Genomic DNA, 22,411 nt, shown 5'->3' on the forward strand with positions numbered 1-22,411 from the left:
AAGGGTTACTGGTGGCCTGGAGGCCTTTGCAGTTTCAACAGGACAGGTGGGCGAGCAAAGGCTCAGCCAAGAGGGGTGGGATATGCCACCAACTGCCCGAGCTCTTGCTGCTCTTGCAGCTGCTTCGCGAATGAATCTACTACCGGATCGGAATCACGACCCGCTGAGAAGATCCGGCGAGAAACTCAGCGAGCTGTGGCATGGGTTAGGTTGCATGTCGAACTCTTTGTCGAGTTCGACGAGTACGGTTACCGGGGTCCCTAAGCCTGCTCCTAGTGTTAGAGCTGAAGGAGTTTAAAGCAAAGGTTATTGGATCTGATGGATCCGTAAGGACGTGTCTAGGGCGTCGACGGTGACTGGCTCCTGCGTGATCATGATTCTCTATTTTTCTATTATCTATTTTTTATTTTAGTAAGATATACCATTTTCCGATCTGTTCAGACGATAAACGTATGCTTATAAATAGTTTCCTAAGTAAGGTCAATTCAAGCCTCCCTACTCAGATCTATTTCTAGATATAGGTATGATATTTGATAGCAGAACAGAATGGCCCTGTCAGAGATTTTTTTAAATCTAGTTTCGGTAATTTTATATTTGTCGTAATAATTATTCAAAACTAGTTTAGGTATATACCTAATGATGAGCGTTCGCTCAGTTATGGAAATCAAACATCGATTCACTGACACTACAACATTCGAATTCATTCTATTTTGTTTTAATTTGAAATTTAAAAATAAGAATGATAATAATTTTGTTCCATTTAAAAAAGGGGTGCAAATAAATCAGGGTTGCCACATTTATGCTGCAAGCCTGCGATTACGCGCCAGTTAAGAAATTTTACATATTATCATTAACCGAGTAATTTGCAAAAAGAAAACTTAGAGGTTTTGTAGTTAATAATTTTTTTGAAAATTAGCGAAGATTCGTGTTTCAACGAGGAGCGACCGACCCAATATGATTAGGAGAACAGTAGTCATGATCATATTCCGGGACACAATCCAACAAAATCGCATATGCAAAAAATAATGTTTGCTCATCATGTGGGCTTGGACAATGCGAGTAGGTACTGTAAGCTCCGGGAACTGTTCCGACTCTTCATAAACATGGACTACACCTCAGTACTAAGGCTATTCATGTATTTATTTGTGTGAATTACCAAGTGCTGGGTTCAATTTCTTTTGGTTTCATATGATGAAAATGTTATAGTTACTTCAAAAAGTGTAGATGTGAGAGTATTGCAAGTCGATTGAAACGTCACATCAAGAGGAAAATGTTTGGGAAAACACGTAAGTACATTAATACGGATTAAATTTTTTGATTGTAAAAAATAACTGGGGCGACAATATTCGGTATAGTAATTTCTTTAAAGTACGTATAGGTACATTCGATTTTATATTATAATTATGAATCTTAGAGCTTAGTTTGGAATACATTTTTAGATAATAACTTTTATTTGTGTATTTAAGAATAGAACGATGAAACGAATCAAAATTTGAAGTTCCAAAATAGTTCTTTATTTAAATAGGAAAACAGGGTCTAAAGAACCTTCTCGATGAAAACCGTCTCTACTTTACCAACAGTACCAAGTAGATTGACGCGTTGACATTTTAAAAAGAGTGACCTAAAAATTAAATTATTATTCTATAAACTATAATTATAACTACGGATGCGCGTACTTTAATGCTTTGACAAAAGTTTTTTTTTTTATTGCTTAGACGGATGGACGAGCTCACAGCCCACCTGGTGTTAAATAGTTACTGGAGCCCATAGACATCTACGACGTAAATGCGCCACCCACCTTGAGATATAAGTTCTAAGGTCTCAAGTATAGTTACAACGGCTGCTCCATCCTTCAAACCGAAACGCATTACTGCTTCACCTCAGAAATAGGCGGGGTGGTGGTACCTACACGCGCGGACTCACTAGGGGTTCTACCACCAGTAGAGCAAGTGTCCATCCAGTGTCCATCCAGTGACAATTTACGTATAATACGATAATTTACAATGATACGTTTAAATCCCGAAATAAATTTGAAGTCAAACGAGAAATCTTCAAATGCTTAAATATTTCAACCGAATAGATCATTGAACGACTCCAAGCAACATTATCTTGTAAGATACAAAGCAAATTAACCAGTGCGTTAAGTATTAAGTACCATTATGTCACGTCACCTTCACAAACATAAAAAATTACGTGTGAAGGTCAGTTTGACTCGAAACTTATACAAACACTACACTCGCTTCATCAACATAACAATGTTTGACTAGCTTTCGACCATATTCTTCTTAAATAACTATTTTGTATTCTTTTTTTCTATGACGTCATGGACATAGGTTAAAAGCTTTCCTGTCAATAAGCTCTCGTGTTTTTCCACACGCTTCATTCGAGTGGATTATTATTCTAGTCTGGATAGTCAATAAAGGTTTAGAAGCAAATCAATTCTGTTAAAACCACGCATATATGTTCATTTGGATGACGTTTTGACATAGGTTTTTACTGGTGGTAGGACCTCTAGTGAGTCCGCGCGGGTAGGTACCACCACCCTGCCTATTTCTGCCGTGAAGCAGTAATGCGTTTCGGTTTGAAGGGTGGGCCAGCCGTTGTAACTATACTGAGAACTCAGAACTTATATCTCAAGGTAGGTGGCGGTATTTACGTTGTAGATGTCTATGGGCTTCAGTAACCGCTTAACACCAGGTGGGCCGTGAACCGTCCGCCCACATAAGCAATAAAAAAATCACGGATCACGAGGATCCCACAAGTTACTATTTGAAGCCGTTGTTTTTCGTATGTGTATGGAATCGTATGTGTTCATCCACAGTGCATTTACAGAAATCATTTTTGCAATCCGAGTTCTAGAACATGTTCTTCTTCAAACATGGTATGTGGAGGGTCCTTAGCAGTACACAGCGGCACACATAGACGCCCTCCAATGCCTACAATCCGCCTCTCCGCTTTTAAAACCGCGTTGTTAAAACTTTTTATACGGTTTAATTTAGCACTTATTATTGCCGATGCTTTGAATCTTAAGTTTTTGTGGTCATCACGGAGGACGATTAACTTTAATTATTTTGGAAAATCGAAATTTCCTTTTTTTCAATTTCCACGTTTTTGTCATTCTTATATATTAGGTACTAGCTGTACCCATCCGCTTCGCTGGGCATTTAAAATTAACATTATTTTTTCTCACCCCCACAAACATTCTCATCATTAACGTCCTCGCAACTGGTATTACTGGACGGTAACTGGTCCATTAAGTACATGTATTTTCTACATGGATACCAAGTTTCCAGTCAATCGGATACATGGTTCAGTAGTTATAACGGAACATCCGTAAAAACCACTTTAGATTTATATATTAGTATAGATTGCCCCACGAAATGATGATCCCTAAGAATGTTCTACTTTGAAACGACGTTGAAGGTTCACTTGATCTTGCTGTTCAAACTTACACGCGCCTTTGCTTCACATTACACAGAACGTTACACGTTACATGAACATTGGGATGATGCGGCATCTAAAACATGCCTTGTCGTCAATTAAATGATGCAATAAGGAACGTGTAAACACAATTACCTACACAAATATCCAACACAAATCGTATCACAGAAATATGAAATTAAAAATACATTTTTACAATTTATTTTGAATAAAATTTGTTGAATTTTTACAATGCAGAGGACTATTTCAAACAAAACTACAGCTAATATACTTCGACATTATTTCACCGAAGCTTAGGCAATAAAAGATAATAATTATTGTTGAAGACGAATCAATATTTGATCGATGTTCGTTTGAGAATGACTGAGCACAAACATTACTCGCTCGGCTAATTAAAAGGGAAATTACCCACCTTTTTAGAATATTATTGCCTTTTCGTGACGCGAGTGCTACGACTCATCTTGAGGTATGAGGTTTCCGAGTCGATTTTTTTTAATAAAGCTTAACCTACAATTTTTTTTTTTGCTTTGATGTGTGGACGAGCTCACAGCCCACCTGGTGTTAAGTGGTTACTGGAGCCCATAGACATCTACAACGTAAATGCGCCACACACCTTGAGATATAAGTTCTAAGGTCTCAGTATAGTCACAACGGCTGCCCCACCCTTCAAACCGAAACGCATTAAAAAATAACATATTTAAAGTATAACGAATCATTATTTTGCGGTAGAGATGGGCAAGACGGCGAATAACAATAGTGTGGGCACCGAGCAGGCTTATCTAACAGTAGAATTGGTGTTATAAATATGTGCAGAACCATAAGAGTCTCCAAAAATCTTGTATGGGGAACTCTAAAGCCATATTTACATTATGCAGTCCATATAATCTAAGCACAGCGATGATGGTACTCATACGTTTCTCGTGACTACGCGAATTATCAACATAAAAATAGAATGTTAGTGCAATTAATACTGTGTATTTTTGTGGCGTTATGGCTGTTATCGCAGCGATACAAGAAGAAGGAGATGATGAAAGTATGGGAACAGTTGAAGAACGATTACACAGCTTTGCCACTCATAGGGCACGCTTATATGTTCTTTGGATCTCAGGAAGGTAGGCATAATAGTTTTAAAACTTGAAGACTCCCGACATTATCTCTAAATTATCTACCTATACACCTCTGACTAAAACAAATCATCTTTGAGAGGACTGGAGGAACAACATTAATTTTGCATTCACTATTAAAAGAGGATATAAAATCGAATATTCTTAATTTTTTTTAAGAACAGTTTAAGACTTAGAAATAACTTTTTAAGACACGTAGTTCAATCAAAAAAATTGGGATAAAATTACCGTTTTACATACAAAATGTAATATACCTATATAGGTCAAAGATTTTATCATAATCAGTTTAATAGTTCACCAGCGTGTTTTTTTTCTTTTTTGTTTTTTATTGCCCTTGTAGGCACACGAGCATACGGCCCACCTGATGGTGAGTGGTTACCGTCGCCCATGGACTTCAGCAATGTCAGGGGCAGAGCCAAGCCGCTGCCTACCGCTAAAAGGAGCTTTTGAAGGAACGACGAAAGGCCGATTTGAAAATCGTCCCGTCTTGACTTGTGCGTTTTTAATCTTTAAGCATAAAGGCCTATAACTAAAACATTTAAACGAGGGAAAACATGTCTGTATATATGTTTATATGTTCTGTAACCATCGATCCAATTTTGAAACTATCTTTGTTATTGATAAGCTTCTGTTTAATAAAATTTAAGATGTACGGGTGAGAGTTAATATATCTCCGTATTAGTAGTAAGTAGCGACCCGCCCTCGCTTCGCTTATGGAACTATAATTTATTATTGATAACAGTATTTCTCCACTATTTAATGGATGTTTTTATACATATAAACTTTCCTATTCAATCACTCTATCTATTAAAAAAAACGGCATCAAAATCCGTTGCGTAGTTTTAAAGATTTAAGCATAGATAGGGATACAGGGACAGAGAAAGCGACTTTGTTTTATACTATGTAGTGATTAGAAAAAACTAATTAAAAATCCGGGATTGTTATAGAACGAATGAAAACGTTTCAACGTCTCGGCAAAGAGTCTACGGAGCGCGGAGGCTTATTGGCTCTCTGGCAGGGTAGCCGACTTTACGTCAGTAAGTATTTGCCATGAATTATACCAACTTTACGTCGCGTCTACACTATGAAATTAGTTGCATGACACTAATTTCACCAAAAAATCGCGCAGGGCACGAAACTAATTTGCATGCATGAAATCAATGCATGCATTACGAAAGTATTAAATTACACGTGAAACTGTTGGTAAAACTAATGTCACGAAATTAATTTCACGCCACTAATTTCGTAATGTAAATTCGGCTTTAGACACAGACACATCAGCTCGGGCACCTGTCTGTAATTGCAACATTTCAAGTTGAAAATTCTAAACCACATTTGGTTCTTTTAATTCACTTACCTTTACATATACCTAAATATCTATACGTAAAGATATTTTGGTCTCCATGTTTTAAATACAGTTTTTGGGTCAAAGTCAAATCTCCTACGAGATGCTCGTGTGATTGTCAGCTGATTTAAAACAATAAAAACTTTTTCTAATTTCAGTGATATCAGAACCTGTTATGGCGGAGTACGTCCTCAAAACTTGTTTAGAAAAAGACGATATCTTGAAATGTTCCCGGTTCCTCGTCGGAAACGGAAGCGTGTTCGCTCCAGGTAATAATAATTAATTACAATACAAAAATTGTTAAAAGATAATTCATAAATTAAATTATTTCTAAGTTTGGTATATATTTGGTTTGTGATTATACACGCATAATTAGTCATCACTACACATAGTATAAAACAAAGCCGCTTTCTCTGTCCCTATATCCCTATGTATGCTTAAATCTTTAAAACTACGTAACGGATTTTGTTGCGGTTTTTTTTAATAGATAGAGTGATTGAAGAGGAAGGTTTGTACGTATAATAACATCCATTAAATAGTGGAGAAATCAATAATAAATTACAGTTTCCGAAGCGAAGCGAGGGCGGGTCGCTAGTACCTATATTATAATAAAAGGATTTAGTGAAGTCAATCATGAGTCTTAACAGTTAATTACAATTACAGAGAAAACTTGTCGTCGAAGGACGTAGTTCGTTTGTGTTTACAATTGACTTCCCTGATGAAGAAATTGCATCCTTTACTTAAACTTAAAGCTCGAAAAACTCTTTGGATCGGCATAAATACTGTAGAGCGCATTGTAAATTATAAGTCCGCGTGAGATAGGCGCAGTTACCCTACGTATTTACCGCGAATCTTTCATTTTTTTTTTATTGCTTAGATGGGAGGACGAGCTCACAGCCCACCTGGTATTAAGTGGTTACTGGAGCCCATAGACATCCACAACGTAAATGCGCCACCCACCTTAAGATACAAGTTCTAAATCTCAAGTATAGTTACAACGGCTGCCCCACCCTTCAAACCGAAACGCATTACTACTTCACGGCAGAAATAGGCAGGGTGGTGGTACCCACCCGCGCGGACTCAAGAGGTCCTACCACCAGTAATAACGCAAATTATAATTTTGCGGGTTTCATTTTTATTACACGATGTTACTCCTTCACCGTGGAAGTCAATCGTGAACATTTGTTGAGTACGTATTTCATTAGAAAAATTGGTACCCGCCTGTGGGACTCGAACACCGGTGCATCGCTTCAACACGAATGCACCGGACGTCTTATCCGTTAGTCCACGACAACTATCATGCTCATACTTCATGCTCATACCCTACAAAGTGTGATAATCAAATCTCCCATTTCGTGAAAAAAATCCTCCACCACCAATACTTACCTACTCCCCTGAAAAACAAAACCAAACTACAATACCCAAGAAACGGGGCGATCAAGATAAACAGAACAATGATTTTTTTTACGATTTTGATCGGCTTAGTTATTAAAAAGATTACAACTTCTTAAACTTAATTGTATTTTCATTTTTTTTCATACTTATTCGCTGGTAGCCCGAGGGGCTATTTCAGTTTCTCGTGAATGGATTTTTTCATTAACAATGGCTTAGTTTGATAGTTGAAAGATTCGTTAGGGCAAGTTCTAGAATTCTCGAAACCGTTGGATAATACAGGAAACGACATATTCATTCGTTGATGGTCCTTTTAATGTCGGTTTTTGTTTTTACAGTTTCAATATGGCGTCCTCGTCGTAAAATCTTAGCTCCGACCTTCAGTCCTAAGAACCTAACACACTTTGTGGACATCTTCTCAAAACAAAGTTCTTATATGGTCAAATATCTTGGGAAAGCTGCAAAGACAGGGAATTTTTCAATATGGAAATACATAAATACATATTCTATGGATTCGATATGTGGTAAGATTTCAAATAATTATTATTACTTTATTTTCTCAGATAGCCCAACTGGTAGCGAGTGTTCACTGTAGCTCATGGACACTAAAACCGCGAGGGCACACTCAAGCTTAGTGCCCACCGCTCAGGGTTCTTTTCAAATCACGTTTGATGGAAGAAATGCTAAAAATATTGCGAAAAATGGTGCTTAAAACACGGGCAGCGTAATTTGAACACCGGCTTAGTTGCCTCACTCGGTATTAGAAGCCGAGTACCTATCTTATCCGTTATGACATAAAAGATAGGTACGTTTTATTAAAAAATGCAGTGTGAATTTAAATGGAAGGTCAGTCTCGTTTCATAGCAAAATCAGGAGCATCTATATTTCGCATCAGCAAAACTGGTAGGTACTCCCGATTTCTCTATGAGTTTATATGAAAGCACAAAATAATTTGAATCTCATCGGAATATGTAGTGCTCTGTTCTGTGTATCTATCAACGATTGTACCTACCTATTGACAAATACTCGGAATACTAGTTTATTTGTACTTGGACCTCTTTCAAAATATTAATTTCGACTTTTTGGATGAAAAAATTTGCCTTTGGTGCAACACATCGCCGCGGTCTAGCGTATGCAAACTTTCATAAAATACAACAGGTTATTCGTTGGCTTCATGACTTTAGTCCCCAACGAATCTACATATCGACTAGATGTTATTGAATCAGAAAATGACACAAAACCTCTTTATAGAGGATAGCCACTGTATTTGTGTCTATAGTTAGTAGAGAAATTCTGTTTAAAACCATTAAATGAACAAAGGACAAAATACCCTTCATTCAGACATTTAAGATGTTTGCAATTATCTTAGTTACGCACTAATCCTAATCATTACATATAAATATGTACTAGTCCTAATTACATACTCAAAATATCGTCTTACGATCATTCATTGAAATGTATTGATTTCAGAAACGACATTAGGAGTGAAGGTGAATGCTCAAGGTAACTCCGAGCAACCTTTCCTGAGGGCCTTCGAAATAATTTGTCGTTTGGACTCATCTCGTTTCTGTCAGCCGTGGCTTCATAACGACACAGTGTACAAAATGATGCCACAGTACCAGCAGCATAAGGATTCCAAAGATTTTCTTTGTAATTTCATTGACCAGGCACGTAAATACTTACCTGTATAGTAAAGATACCAAAATTTCTATGGGGAATCCCCTTTTTTCCTTTGTGTGTTTAATAAAACTTAATGTTTTGTTGGATGATGTTAACTGTAAAAGTGATTCACATCTAAACACCAATTACATGAATTTTGTACTGTGGACCTACGAATAAATATTTATTCGTAGCTGTGGACTGCAAAATTCAACGGAAAGCTGACAAAATGACATGATACTAACGCTGTCTGTTGGCTGTAGTAGCTGTATAGCACCAATATGCTACAAGATGGCGTCTTACCATTTTAGAATAGGTAGCAATAAAAAACGCATTATGAACTTATTTATGTAATCGCTAGCTATAGGTATTTGGTAAATTTTTTTGTTCGTTTTTATTTGCAGTTTATGTTTATATTTTCTTTTTTTTTATATGTAATACCTAATATTGTCACTTAATTATTTAATAAATAAAAGTCAGCCCGGTCGACTTTTAACACAACCGACTTTATGCAAGTTGTGTTCACATCCAAAAGGATGCATCCAATACTGTATTCATTGTTTGTCCAGTTGTAAAAACCTAATATATAAATAAATCACAATATGAATGCGTCGAACGAAGGCGAGCTTCCGTTTCATGCTTCAAACTGGAACGATGGCTTCTTCGCGGCGGAAAGTCAGAATGGTGTTATTTACTGCAAAATGTTCGTATTTACTTATAAGAATTGGAATCTGCCTACAGAAATTTAATAGCCGCATATTCACTAGCCTTTGATGACAAAAAATTAGTAGTACTATAATAGAACATTGATTTTAACATAACGATAATTTAAATATAAGCAAATATTTTCATTAAGCAGGTGATAAAATCAAAACGAAATAGTTTGGAGGAACAAAAGGATAGCACAGAAGCAGATCAAAGTGAGTTTTAGATTATTTCCATCAAATTTAAAACAATAAAATGATAAAGCGCCAAACTCATTATTTTAAAGATATTGCCTATCTACAGATGCACATAGAAACGGCCTGAAATCATTTCTGGAATTGTTAATCGAGTCGTCAGGAGGGAATAAAGGCTACACTGATTTGGAACTTCAGGAGGAAACTCTAGTGCTTGTTCTGGCTGGTACTGACACATCAGCGGTTGGAGTAGCTTTTACATCTGTCATGCTTTCCAGGCATCAGGACGTGCAGGAGAAGGTTTACGAAGAGTAAGTACTCATTCAAATAATAGTCAATAAAACAGCCAGATACAAATAGTATAGCCAAAGAGATTTTATTACAAGTTCATACGTACTATAATGCGAAAAGACTTTTTCCCCAACCTATTATTATACGGTCACGATACGGTCGCCCTATATCGGTTCCCAATAGGTGTCAATAAGATTGTTAAACTCTCGGGATTAACGGGAATTAACGATCCACCTGTTTTTAAAGTGGTTTCTGCGCACTAAGCACGTCACAACTCCGATCTTTAGACATGAGATTAGTTCCCATGGCATTAAAAAACAGCAGCCCATCTCATGGGAACTCATAACTGCTATACTTAAGAAGGTGGTAAATGCTAAAGTCTAGTCAAGCGAAAAGAAGGGTTGTAGAGAAGTGTCTTTAAGCATGCACATCTGGTTCACAAGTGACTTATGTACTTGGTACAAAGTCGCCAGCGGAGCCCATAGACATTTTTTTTACGACGACGAGCATATGGCCCACCTGATGGTGAGTGGTTACCGTCGCCCATGGACTTCAGCAATGCCAGGGGCAGAGTCAAGCCGCTGCCTACCGTTTAATACTCTCCACAAGCCTCGTTTGGAAACGCACTGTGGATGACCGCAGTGGCTCCAAGTAGTATGGATGAACTCTACTCCGGTGGCGGGCGGTGCGATGGTAAAAACGAGATGACGGTATCATCTCGAACAATTCCTCAGAGCACTCCCCATGGAACATACGGTACAAAATACAGAGGGAACTGAAGTCCCTCCGCAGACCCAGAGGTTCCAAACGATCCGTGAGACATATTGAGTTATGAAGTCCATATATCAATTGTATTAGGTACATAGCGGCTGTCACAACCTTTAAACCGAAATGCATTACTGTTCCTGAAACTGCTTCTCTATTAAAATAGACTTAACTAGAAACCGACCTTCGTTCGAAGACATCATTTAAAGATGATTTAAAGACTCATATTTTAATTTTCCGGTACCAGATTGAAAGAAGTCTTTGGTGATTCCGATAGACCTATAGTTGCAGATGATCTGCCCAAATTGAAATATTTGGAGGCAGTGATAAAAGAAACAATGAGATTGTATCCCCCAGTGCCTCTCATCGTCAGGAAGGTCGATAAGGATGTAACGCTGCGTAAGTTGCTTGTTGGTGAAATCATTATCAACTCTGTTTATGTTTATAATAACTTTACTAATTAATGTTCTATCATACCGCGTGAATCAGGTGTTTCATGTCTCATGCGTAGTCCACGACGATAATTATTATGAGTGTGTAAAAATCCTACACGCTTTTTTAAATCCCATTTATTATACGTTAATTAAGGAGACTATTTTTAAAACCTGTTTTTTTTCTGATTCGGATAAATTTACTTCAAAACAAAGTACGATGCCCGAATTAACAGAATTACCGGGATTATTTACATAAAATTTAGTTTCAGGTCTGAACCCTACGACTTTACAGTGATATTATCTCAAACCCAGTCAGTTGCTTTTTTTCACTGTTCCCCAAAACACTTATGTATCTAAACCAGATGATGCCAGACTGAAAACTACATAAATCATACAGTGCAACCTTCGAATATACTTCATTAACATTAATACCAAACTTTCTTTACAGCAACAGGATTAACTCTGGTCAAAAACTGCGGTATAGTGATCAACATCTGGGCTGTGCACAGGAACCCGCTCTACTGGGGTGATGATGCCGATATATTTAGACCGGAACGTTTTATTGACACGCCCATAAAGCACCCCGCTGCGTTCATGGCCTTCAGTCATGGCCCTAGAGCGTGTATTGGTGAGCATATTTGGACTTATCCATTATATATCCAAGGTTCAATTTACGTTCTTTGACCACACCGTTCTACTGTGCTGAACCTTTTTTACCGCAATGAAAGCGTAACGAATTCCTTAGATGAAACTGCTTAATCCTCCAAATTTATTTGTTGGCTTAGCTTGAAAAGCTGTTATTGTCTTCGAAGAAAGACCCGGGGCATACACGAGATGGTTATTGGTCACCGTCGCTAATAGATAATATTTATACTTGGGACATGATAAGAATGAACTATGGGTCACCGGAACAGAACGAGGAAAAGAAACGACACACGAGGCTCTACCTAACCTCTGGTAGCCTAAGGGATTATTCTAACATTTCGCAAACGGGTAGGTGAGCTCACATGCTCAACGTCAGATAATTTGCTAACACTAGCAACAGTAGTGCTTCGCTAAATTTATTACAACCGAATCGAAATCGCGACCCACTGAGAAGATCCGGTGAGAAATTTAGTGGGTTGTGTCTTAATATACGACGCCTATCCTAGGTTGCACGTCGAACTCTTCAAATTTTTGATGAATTCGACATTAATGCTGAAGTGAAAAGCACCGAAAGTGAACCGAGAGGATCCGATAAGACATGTTTAGGATGATGACGGCTTTGCGTTACCTCGTCGTCTGGTTCAATTATGTAAATTTAAATGAAATAAGCAGATGATTCCATCAAATTGCCTAAGCAAACATATTTCATATTTTGTCTCAGAAGCATAAAATCGTCTATCCGCATTAAAAGTGCACAATTTCCAAAAATATTCGAAATTGAGTTAATATGCGGAATCATTTGGTATCACCAGTATTTTTCTCATAAATACTGTCAAAAGAGCATTTTTTTTATTGCCCTTGTAGGCAGACGAACATACGGCCCACCTGATGGTGAGTGGTTACCGTCGCCCATGGACTTCAGCAATGCCAGGGGCAGAGCCAAGCCGCTGCCTACAAATTTTTACATTACTTTAGTTTTAGTTTGTTTTTCTTAGTTTACCTATGTTTTGACGACTAATAACAAAATTAATACATAATTTTATCTTACTTTAAAAGACAGATAATGTAATTGGTAAAAAATAAATGTGGCAAAGATGATTAATATTAAAAATATTACACGTTAAACCTTTAAAACACTCTCCTGTAAAATTAGTAAGTTTTGAGATTATACAGTTTTAATGCGAGAAGACGAAATGTGGTAACCGAGATTATAGACAATAATAACATATTATTATGAGAAATTCAGCAGGATTACCTTAAAAACAATAATGATAATAATTACATTGTCGGTTGAATACATCTCGCTTAATAACGTCCAATGGAACTCACTTTTTTCAGGTTATCAATACGCGACGATGTCAATGAAGACGGCAACAGCCAATCTCCTACGTCATTTCCGTCTCCGCCCAGCCGAGCCGACGGATCCAACATATAAACACGAAAAAAACAAGCCACTTCGCGTCAAATTCGATGTCATGATGAAAGATATGGACAATTTTACAGTGCAATTAGAACCTAGATACAAATAGATTTTATAAATTAGTAATACATAAACCTATGCATAAATTCTTGTAGGCGATTCTATTAAAACTGAATTCGTTTTGGTCGAAAATATTTATATGCTTATTGACTATCTCGTTTATTTTTTAGAGTACGGGTGATTTATATTCCGTGACTCCTAATGAAGAGATTACATTTTCCTTTTTTTTTACACCACACGACTGTGCCGTGGCAGGGAATGAAAGCGAAGCAAGTTTGGTTTGCGACAAACAGAATCGCGGTACCACACATGCGAGTTCACTATAAGCCCTTAATAAATGCAGATTGGCAATCGCAATTCGCTAAAGTTTTCCAATGAATCCCTTAGTACTCTTATAACAATCAGGAGGTACGATTTGGTGCTACTCTAGTTACCGTGCGGCCTCTTAGATCTCTAGACCAATCGTAACGCCGACATTCGGCCCATCTGCTAAATAATACCGACAATCATCATATAAGGATATTTATTTACATTAAAAATAAAACTTTTTTATGAAAAAAAAAAGAATACTTTATTTTCACGAAGCCATTTTAACTTCACATATCACAGACGAATTCTATTGATTTTAACGAATTTATAGTAATTTATGAGCACATATTTTTCAACACTTTAACCTTACTATTAGTCTTTACCACCTGGACCATTTTTTTAAATTATATTTAATTATTATAGTTCGTCATAAATTGCTTTTTTTAATACACGGCCTGCCTGCTTCCGAGTACAGTTTGTTCCAAAAATCGACCCTATCAATTTCAAAGCATTGTTCGAATCTCAAAGGCTCATCCAAAAACATAATTTTGTTCCCGTTCACGCTGTACGGATACCATTTGACACCCAAAGCGTTGTCCGGTGTTGGATTTCTGAAATATATCAAACAAGGATTTTATTATTAAACTGTGTGCTTAATGCGAGTTTTGTAACGTTCCCGTAAGTTTTTTTTTAAATTTTTTTATTGCTTAGATGGATGGACGAGCCTACCTGGTGTTAAGTGGTTACTGGAGCCCATAGACATCTACAACATAAATGCACCACCCCCACCTTGAGATATAAGTTCTAAGGTCTCAGGTATAGTTACAACGGCTGCCCCACCCTTCAAGCTGAAACGCATTACTGCTTCGCGGCAGAAATAGGCAGGGTGGTGGTACCTACCCGCGTGGACTCGAGAGGTCCTACCACCAGTTAACGAATATTTGTATGGAATTGGAACGTTTGCCTAAGTTTGCCGCTAGGGACGCTGTTCTCATTGCATAATTTGAGTTAACTTTTACGCTATCGAGAATGTAAAAAAACTCACACTAAGCACATTGGACAATCACGTACACTGCAAAACTCTTGAAAATCTTTAGCCTTTTGAAAGAACTCGAGAATTACGTCCAGCGGCTTTTATTCATTTTCCCACGTTTGTGCACTTTCACAGATACTAAACCGTTATTACACATTTAAACCTAAGGCCGGTTACAGTGCTCCACCGACCGTCGGTGCGTACGTCAGTCGCGCTTGTCGTTTATATGAAAATTCATAAATCATTACAGTGCTGGACTGACCGTACGCACGCGTATATTGCTACGCACTGCGTACGAGGACCGTCGGTCTAGCGCGTCCGCATGCGTGCCGTCGGTCGACCGACGCGCTATGGAAACAAATGAACGCGTTTTGTGCTGCACCGATGAGTGGACCGACCGTACGGATGTGTGTATCATCATCAAAAAAAGCGATTTCGTATTGAACGTGGCCAAATATATCGACACCGAGCGCCTAATCACCGAAGTTCGTCTTCGTGAACCGCTCTGGGACAAAGGACACGTGTTATATAAAGATCATGATGCCAAGTTAAAGGCCTGGCAAGAAGTATATGCTGATAATTCATCAAAACTTGATCGTCATTCTGAAATAATTAAAAAAACTTGAACGTTCCTTAAGCGTTTTCGAAAATAATAAGCAGTAATTAAACTATTTGCAAACGCTTCCCTTTTGCGTACTGACTATACCAATCCGGTCAGATTGTTGGTCAGGAGAGCACTGAATGAAGCAAACTGACGATCGGTTATTGCGTACCGTCAGGACGGAACGTACGCACAGACGGTCGGTGGAGCACTGTAACCGGCCTAACTAGTAATACAAAATAGTTCACACAACTTCGCATTTCCTCAACCTCGCGTTTCCGTAAAAAAGTCCTCGTCATTACTCATCAGAGCGCATAATGCGCATAGAAATTTGGTGATCTGAACATACTTCGCATCTTTTAATATAAGTAAGTATCGCGAATACTTGAATTTCATCCAATTGGCAAAGAAGAATAGATGTGATTATTTACTTTTAATTCCTTGGAATAGCTAAGTGCGTGGTTAGGAACGAATGTGCATATGATGTTTTTTTATTCATCTACACGGCTAATGTGGATGCGGCTACAATATATACCTTTTGAATTATAGTTTTATTTTCCCTGTTTTAATGATAACTCGAATATATCTTAGTATATTTTTTTTATGTTAATATAAACAATGAATATTTATTTTGATGAATCATCTATATGATCATCTATAATCTACGTATAATTGATTTTTAAAAGTCGATGAGTCGTTCAAATCTGTTTACGAAATAAAGAATGAGACGCATCTAGAAAATTCAATAGGTCGTTTATAAAACTATTGAGCGTGGGCAATGTATTGAAATATACTGTGAAGTTATGACTGAATTAATAAATATGTATTAAATTTTCGAATTATGAATGTAGAATAATAAAACGATATGATACGAAAGATGCGATAGTAAGGCCTATTTTTTAACTCTAAGTGAAATTTATAAATTCGTCTTTAAAAAATTACTTACCCCGTTTTACTAAAATCAGTCCAAAGTTTCGTTACTTCGTAAATTATTATCTTCAATCGCTCATCTCCAATCAAATGTTTGTTTATGGGATTGTAAAAGAAATAGAACAGGTCGTCGGCGTGGGCTGCACCTTTTATTCCGCCCTGGCCTAACGCGTTTTTAATGAAATTCAATTCAGTTTCATAATCGAATCTGTATAAATAAATTGGATAATTGTAAACGCTGTATAAATATGCAAATCTATGGACGTTGTATGCAAAATAGAGATCTGTTTGAAAATCGACAATTGTTGCTGTGTTGTCCGCTGATATTCCCTCGTCACCAAAGTAAAATCTCTTGATCCTCTCACCAAATTCCTTTATTTTCTCTTCGGAAACGGTTTGCGCTATTTCCCTAGGTACAATAAACGAAGGCTTTTCGTTCATAATTTCTTTTTTTTTTAATACATCCGCCACCATCAACACTCCTTCAGATTTATTGTAGCCCAACAGTATCGGTACGTTGTTAATATTACCAGACATAAGCGTCTCGATTGGTTCCTCGCTCAAAAATGCTTCGACACCATCGAATTTCTTCTCTACAATCGGAACAAAGTACATTGGCAGTCCTCTGTACTTTTCATCTTGCGTCCTTGTTCTGTAAGTCACGCAGGTTAGCTTGAGAGGATCAACGCTCCTCAAAAACTCCAACAAATCTTGTACATCACTACACTCTTTACCTAATAAATTCGCAACTCTGTATACTCTTTCCAAGGTTTTGTTGCCTATCGCCCAGTCGTTAATACAAACACCGCTTTGAGCGATTACCTTATGGAACAGACCTTTCGACATTGGTGAAAGCATGTGATACGTGACGGACGCGGCCCCCGCACTTTCCCCGAAAATTGTTACATTATCAGGATCACCGCCAAACCTTACGATGTTACCTTTGACCCATCGCAACGCGGCAACCTGATCCTTCATCCCGGCGTTGCCTGGAACTTCGGCCGTGTCTAAACTAAGAAAACCCAAAAGTTCGAGTCTATAGTTTATCGTGACCAGAACAACGTTGTGCTGAATAATGAACTCCGGGCCGTACATTCCCGAATTGCCCGAACCAGACGAGTAGCCTCCGCCGTGAATGTATACCATGACTGGTATTTTACTATCCGACTGTAAAGATCTGGTATAAACGTTTAAATACAAACAATCTTCGTTTCCTTCAATCGTTGAAGAAGTACTAATGTCATATTGAGGACACACGGGTCCGTGCTCGACAGCATCAAGGACCCCATTCCACGGCTTACGAGGTTTTGGCGCCTGCAATATTGAAATTTAATTTGTAAAACGCTCATTGTTTCTTTTTTTTTTAAAACTATACACTAATTACATATTCTCATAACGTATTCGCGATTGATTTTTAAAATTATTATAAATAAATAAATAACTTTAGTGAATGTCTAAGAAGATCATGGCTAAAAAAAGGATAAAACGCCCGGTGTATTAATATTGAGCGAGATGACTCTGCCGGTATACAAATCCCAAAGGCGGAGACCATTTTTCGGACCAAACGCATACATATATTGCATGTGTTCACCAATTAGGTCCCATTGTCTCAAGATGAGTGGTTGTATTCACGTTGCGACTGTAACACTAGGTAGCCCATGAGTTCAGTCGAGAAATTAAAAAAATTCGCATAATTCCGAGTAAGACTGCACAGTCAACCAACTCCGTCCACGATGTTATCATCAATTCTTATGAATTGTCAATTGACCCATGCAATTACTGGGAACTCTTAATAACTGTTGTTTTTTTCCCTACTTGGTCTCTGGTAGCATAAGGGGTTAATGCTAGATAAGATAAGCTCACGGGCTCAGCGAAACTGGCTCAAAATAATAAAACAAACATAAAACACGTTTTAAGAAACACTACAAAAATAGCTTGTCTTAAATTAGTGGCGGGCTCCAGAATCAGAAACCTGATGATGTACACCGAGTTAAGGGGGATTGCTTTCTGCACCAGCCCTTAACTCTGCTGGATAGCGAGAGCTTCTTAGGAAACTAATCGAAGCTTTTCATTATCAAAAAGTGCACTGACACAATTAACAGAGCAGTCATAAGTGAATCGACATGTGGCATGGCGTAGTCTCGGGGAATTTTTTATATTATTTAAATAATATAAAAAATTTAGCCTTTTCGGCCTTTATAGTCATGAGAAATGGCAGGCAGTAATGGCTGGTTGAGCGTACTGGCATGGTGACAATAGCCCTGTCTGCTTTTTTAATTTTTTCCTACCTATGCTCACGTATAGGTGAGCTCACGGGGCTCAAACCGGAAGTGTTGCTAACACTGGCCCTAGCAAGAGCAGTGCTTCGCATTATCTACCACCGCATCGGAAATGCGACCCACTGAGAAGATCCGGCGAGAAACTCAGTGGGCTGTGTCTATAGGTTAATTTACTCGTCGAGCCCTTCGTCGCAAGCGACGGGTACGGCGCGAACGGTGACCGGTTGAAATTGATATCAGCAATATAATGCTAGCACTCACCATTAATAAAACGAGAACAGACCTATAAAATATGTTTAGTATTCTCGTGAACAGTCACAAGACCAATAAATTCCTTTGGTCATATCCTTCAGTGTTAAATACTCATAATAACTTCATCCATAATAGCAGTCTTCAGTAACCCCTGAGGGCTTTTTGAATTGTCACTACTAGGCCACAGATGCGAATCAGTCTCTATCCAACACTGAGAGAGCCCAGTAGAACCCAGTCTAATATTAACCACAAGCCCTTTCTTAAATGACAGCGCAAACCGGAATAATCATCACATTGTTATATAATTCACTATATTTAGTTCAACATATTTACTGGAGTGTAAATACGTACTAAAATAGAATATCATATTAAATATTTATTTACCTGAAATCTGAGCTCTCCAATAGGTGGTTCTGCATAAGGAATTCCCTTAAAACTGTAGTATGGGGATCCATCGAGTAGGGTTTTCTTAGAGCCTCTTAGAGTTCCTTGTTCAACTGTCACCAGTGGATTATCCTGAGAAGGTGCACAAACAATCGTGCATTAAAACTCACACAATCAACAGTGGTAAATTTATGTAATAGCAAATGTTTATCATGTAAAAATTACCTATTAAAACAATACATATCAATTAAGTATTATGCAATTGTAATATTTTATAAAACCTATGTTCTATCTGTTTACACAAGTGTTACATTTCATTGACATTCATGAATCACGATGTGGTAACAATGAAATAAAATATATTATCTAAGAGGCCAGATTGTTTTCACAATACAATTTCTCTACAATTCTTGGTATTTACTTGTGTTTTTCTATCAGTCTATATCAGTGCAAAGCTTCTCATTCTACCCTTCCGCCCTGCTGCACCCTTCAAATCGAAACGCATTACTGCTTGATGGCAGAAATAGGCAAGGTGATGGTACCAGCCTGTGCCATCGTACAGGACATCTTACCACCAGTGATTATGCAAATTATAATTTTACGAGTTTTATTTTTGTTACACAATATTGTTCCTTTACCATAGAAGTCAATCATTTGTAAAGTAAGATATTTCATTACAAAAATCGGTACCTGGCTGTGGGATTTGAGCACCAGCACAGTCGCATCACTTGATACGAATGCACTGGGCGTCTTATCCTTTAGGCCAGAATGATTACAAAGATTGGTTGATGTTAACATGGGTTGGTACAATTCTATTGCTACTTTCTGTCTTAAAATATTTGAAGAATTTGGTTCTTATGATAGATCTCAGGCTCTAACAACCATTTGACACGATGTGAGTTATATTGCCTTGCTTACAAAAATAAGTGTTAGTAAAAATCAAACACTAGAAAACAATGTTATTTGGTTCTAAATCATAAAAACAATTAATGAAATAAAATCTAAAAGGGTATGTATAAATAGTATGGGAAAGTATTTCATAAAACCTTTTTTTACCTTGGCAGGGTTTACGAGGTTGGACACAGCGAATGAGATGATTTTAATATGCTGTCTAACTCCACATCTCTGAATAAGTCATAATAGTAGTTGAAAGAAAAATACATAATATAATCTTAGTGTAAAACATATAATATAAAATAAACTGCATCAACAAATCATAAATTGTATTTTACGAATATATTTTAATTAAAACCTGTATTTTTATACATTAATATTGGATTTATAGCTATTTTTCTTGTTTAAAACAAATGTTATAGTTTAAAGCATGTCACAAGTTTTTACTCAACCACGTTATGAGTAATATGGCCTTTTATTTAAATAAGCACATACACTAAAGGAAATTCATTAAAACTTTAAAAGTATGTACGGTACCTATGTAGTTCAACTTTATTTTTTTATAGAAGTACATTTTCGCCTAATTTAAAATTGTTCTATTGTTGTTTACCATATTATTTATTATTTTTGTTGAGGTAAAAAACTCCTTGAAGTGTTTCGTTCGAAGCAGCAATTTGTGTGTTCTTTTAAATAAGAACATTTATACTGAAATTTTTGTAGTTTGCTGAACTTTGGACTTAATCATGTTTTGATTAATTTTTAGTCTATCTATCTATCTATCTCTTAGGTTTATGGCGTTTCCTTTTAGATTTCGCCAATGTCAAGTGAATTTAATACTCTGCTTTCTATAGCGGGCTTCGTGAACGAGCAAGGTCACAGATATTCACTAAGAATTAAGTGAGTAGCTAAGAATGTTTGATAACAGGATCTCTGTTGTTTTACCTAAAACAATATACATACAATATACATACAAAATATATATACAGGGATTAGTTCGATAACAGACAGACAAACTACAGCTTAATATTATTATGGTTAATTTTTAGTCTAGTAGACGTTTGATGTATTGACGGCTGACGCTTTGTTCATTTGACTGTGATTTGACTTTATATAGGTACGTTATTTTGACTTTTTTTTGAATCTTTACCTACATTTATTGAATATTTGTTTGATTCGTCCCTAATTATTATATTTTATAGATTCAGGCATAGTCAAGTTTATCGTATAAAAACTGAAATAGAAGGAAATAATTGACTATGGAATGAAATGAAATATGTATTATTTATATGTGCCGAAACTGAAATTGAAAAACATCTCATTATGATGGTCAGAATAAAAAAATTCTGTTCAATGAATGAAACCCGAAAGGGCAGGTCTAACGATTTTGTTTTATTTTCCCAAACTTGTGGACTTTTACAGATGATAAACACTTAAACAGTTAAAATTAAGCCTTCGAAGTACAGATGTAGGCACAATAGATAAAAGAAACTAAAATGAAAAAATAAAACGATTTACAGAACTTTACACTTCGTTTTCCCGCCAAAAGTTCCTAATCTTTTTACCATTATTCCTTTGAGTATGAAGATTTTTTATTTATGGTCAATGACTAGTCGCCCATTTAGTCTGTTTAGGTTATTTTTAAACAACAAACTGATAGTCATGTTTAATAAAAATAACAAAATGCGATTTATTATTATTTATATCCAACCATATGAATTGTATTTTCTATGCCACTGACATAATTACATTTTACGTCCGCGACGAAAGAGCGATTTTACCATGAAAGAAACATTATTAGATCTACTCTGTACAAAGGCTTACGGTGAAATCAAATAATAAGTGAATTTAAGTGTATTATCTTTAAGTGAAATGGTTACCACGAAGTCCACGAAATTGCTATTTCTAACTGACAATATGACATTTAAGACAATAGTCGCACTGTCTCTCATTGTTCAGACTCTAACTCCGCCGATGCCAATTACCTTGATCTAACAGAAGCAAAATTTTAGATTTGTTTAAAATCCATATAGGTATTATTATAGTTTATGTAAATCTATATCTATACTAATATTATACGGCTGAAGAGTTTGTTTGTTTGTTTGTTTGGTTGAACGCGCTAATCTCAAGAACTACTGGTCCGATTTGAAAAATGATTTCAGTATTAGATAGCCCATTTATTGAGGAAGTCTATCTAACATCACGCTAAGACCTATACGAGCGGAGCACTAATAAACAATGTTTCAAAATCGGGTTT

General features: G+C 36.8%; 2 protein-coding genes and 1 long non-coding RNA gene across 6 annotated transcripts; 2 read left to right on the top strand and 1 right to left on the bottom strand.

Moving 5' to 3' along the window:
- Window positions 1-4,350: 4,350 nt before the first annotated feature.
- CYP341B1 (cytochrome P450 4C1-like) lies at window positions 4,351-13,609 on the top strand (the record flags this gene model as incomplete). Its single annotated transcript, NM_001279508.1, is given in 10 exon segments — window positions 4,351-4,553; window positions 5,513-5,602; window positions 6,069-6,179; window positions 7,641-7,826; window positions 8,773-8,969; window positions 9,821-9,881; window positions 9,970-10,171; window positions 11,164-11,315; window positions 11,799-11,978; window positions 13,334-13,609. Coding segments are annotated over 10 exon segments (1,530 nt in total). The 3' UTR covers window positions 13,525-13,609.
- A 411-nt stretch (window positions 13,610-14,020) lies between these two features.
- Window positions 14,021-21,163, bottom strand: LOC101742832 (juvenile hormone esterase). Of its 4 annotated transcripts, XR_002430662.3 has the most exons (6): window positions 20,768-21,163; window positions 20,320-20,388; window positions 19,264-19,395; window positions 16,365-17,662; window positions 14,830-14,955; window positions 14,219-14,395 (listed from the first exon to the last, which is right to left on the bottom strand). XR_002430662.3 is itself a non-coding variant. In XM_004927105.5 (5 exons), the coding sequence occupies exons 1-5, from the start codon at window positions 20,855-20,857 to the stop codon at window positions 14,212-14,214; spliced, it is 1,773 nt and encodes a 590-aa protein (XP_004927162.1). In that variant the 5' UTR covers window positions 20,858-21,163; the 3' UTR covers window positions 14,021-14,211. The 4 variants fall into 4 exon arrangements, 2 of the variants coding, with proteins under 2 accessions (XP_004927162.1, XP_004927163.1); XM_004927105.5 differs by lacking the exon at window positions 14,830-14,955 and having other exon boundaries at window positions 14,021-14,395; XR_009976147.1 differs by lacking the exon at window positions 20,320-20,388 and having other exon boundaries at window positions 14,021-14,980; window positions 15,641-17,662.
- LOC134201004 (uncharacterized) lies at window positions 21,152-21,536 on the top strand. The gene is made up of 2 exons (XR_009976148.1): window positions 21,152-21,271; window positions 21,357-21,536. It is a non-coding gene; the product is annotated as an uncharacterized LOC134201004 (long non-coding RNA).
- Window positions 21,537-22,411: the final 875 nt, after the last annotated feature.

This window comes from Bombyx mori, chromosome 22 (assembly GCF_030269925.1).
Source record: "Bombyx mori chromosome 22, ASM3026992v2".
Taxonomy (NCBI): Eukaryota; Metazoa; Arthropoda; class Insecta; order Lepidoptera; family Bombycidae; genus Bombyx; species Bombyx mori.

What these genes read in the sequence shown, in the direction of transcription:
- LOC101742832 (XM_004927105.5), bottom strand. Translation starts at nt 20,857, where the DNA reads ATGTTCTTATTTAAAAGAACACACAAATTGCTGCTTCGAACGAAACAC. An exon ending in CAAAAATAATAAATAATATG is followed by an intron (nt 20,389 to 20,767) that starts GTAAACAACAAT and finishes TGACTTATTCAG; the next exon opens with AGATGTGGAGTTAGACAGCA. An exon ending in ACCTCGTAAACCCTGCCAAG is followed by an intron (nt 19,396 to 20,319) that starts GTAAAAAAAGGT and finishes GCACCTTCTCAG; the next exon opens with GATAATCCACTGGTGACAGT.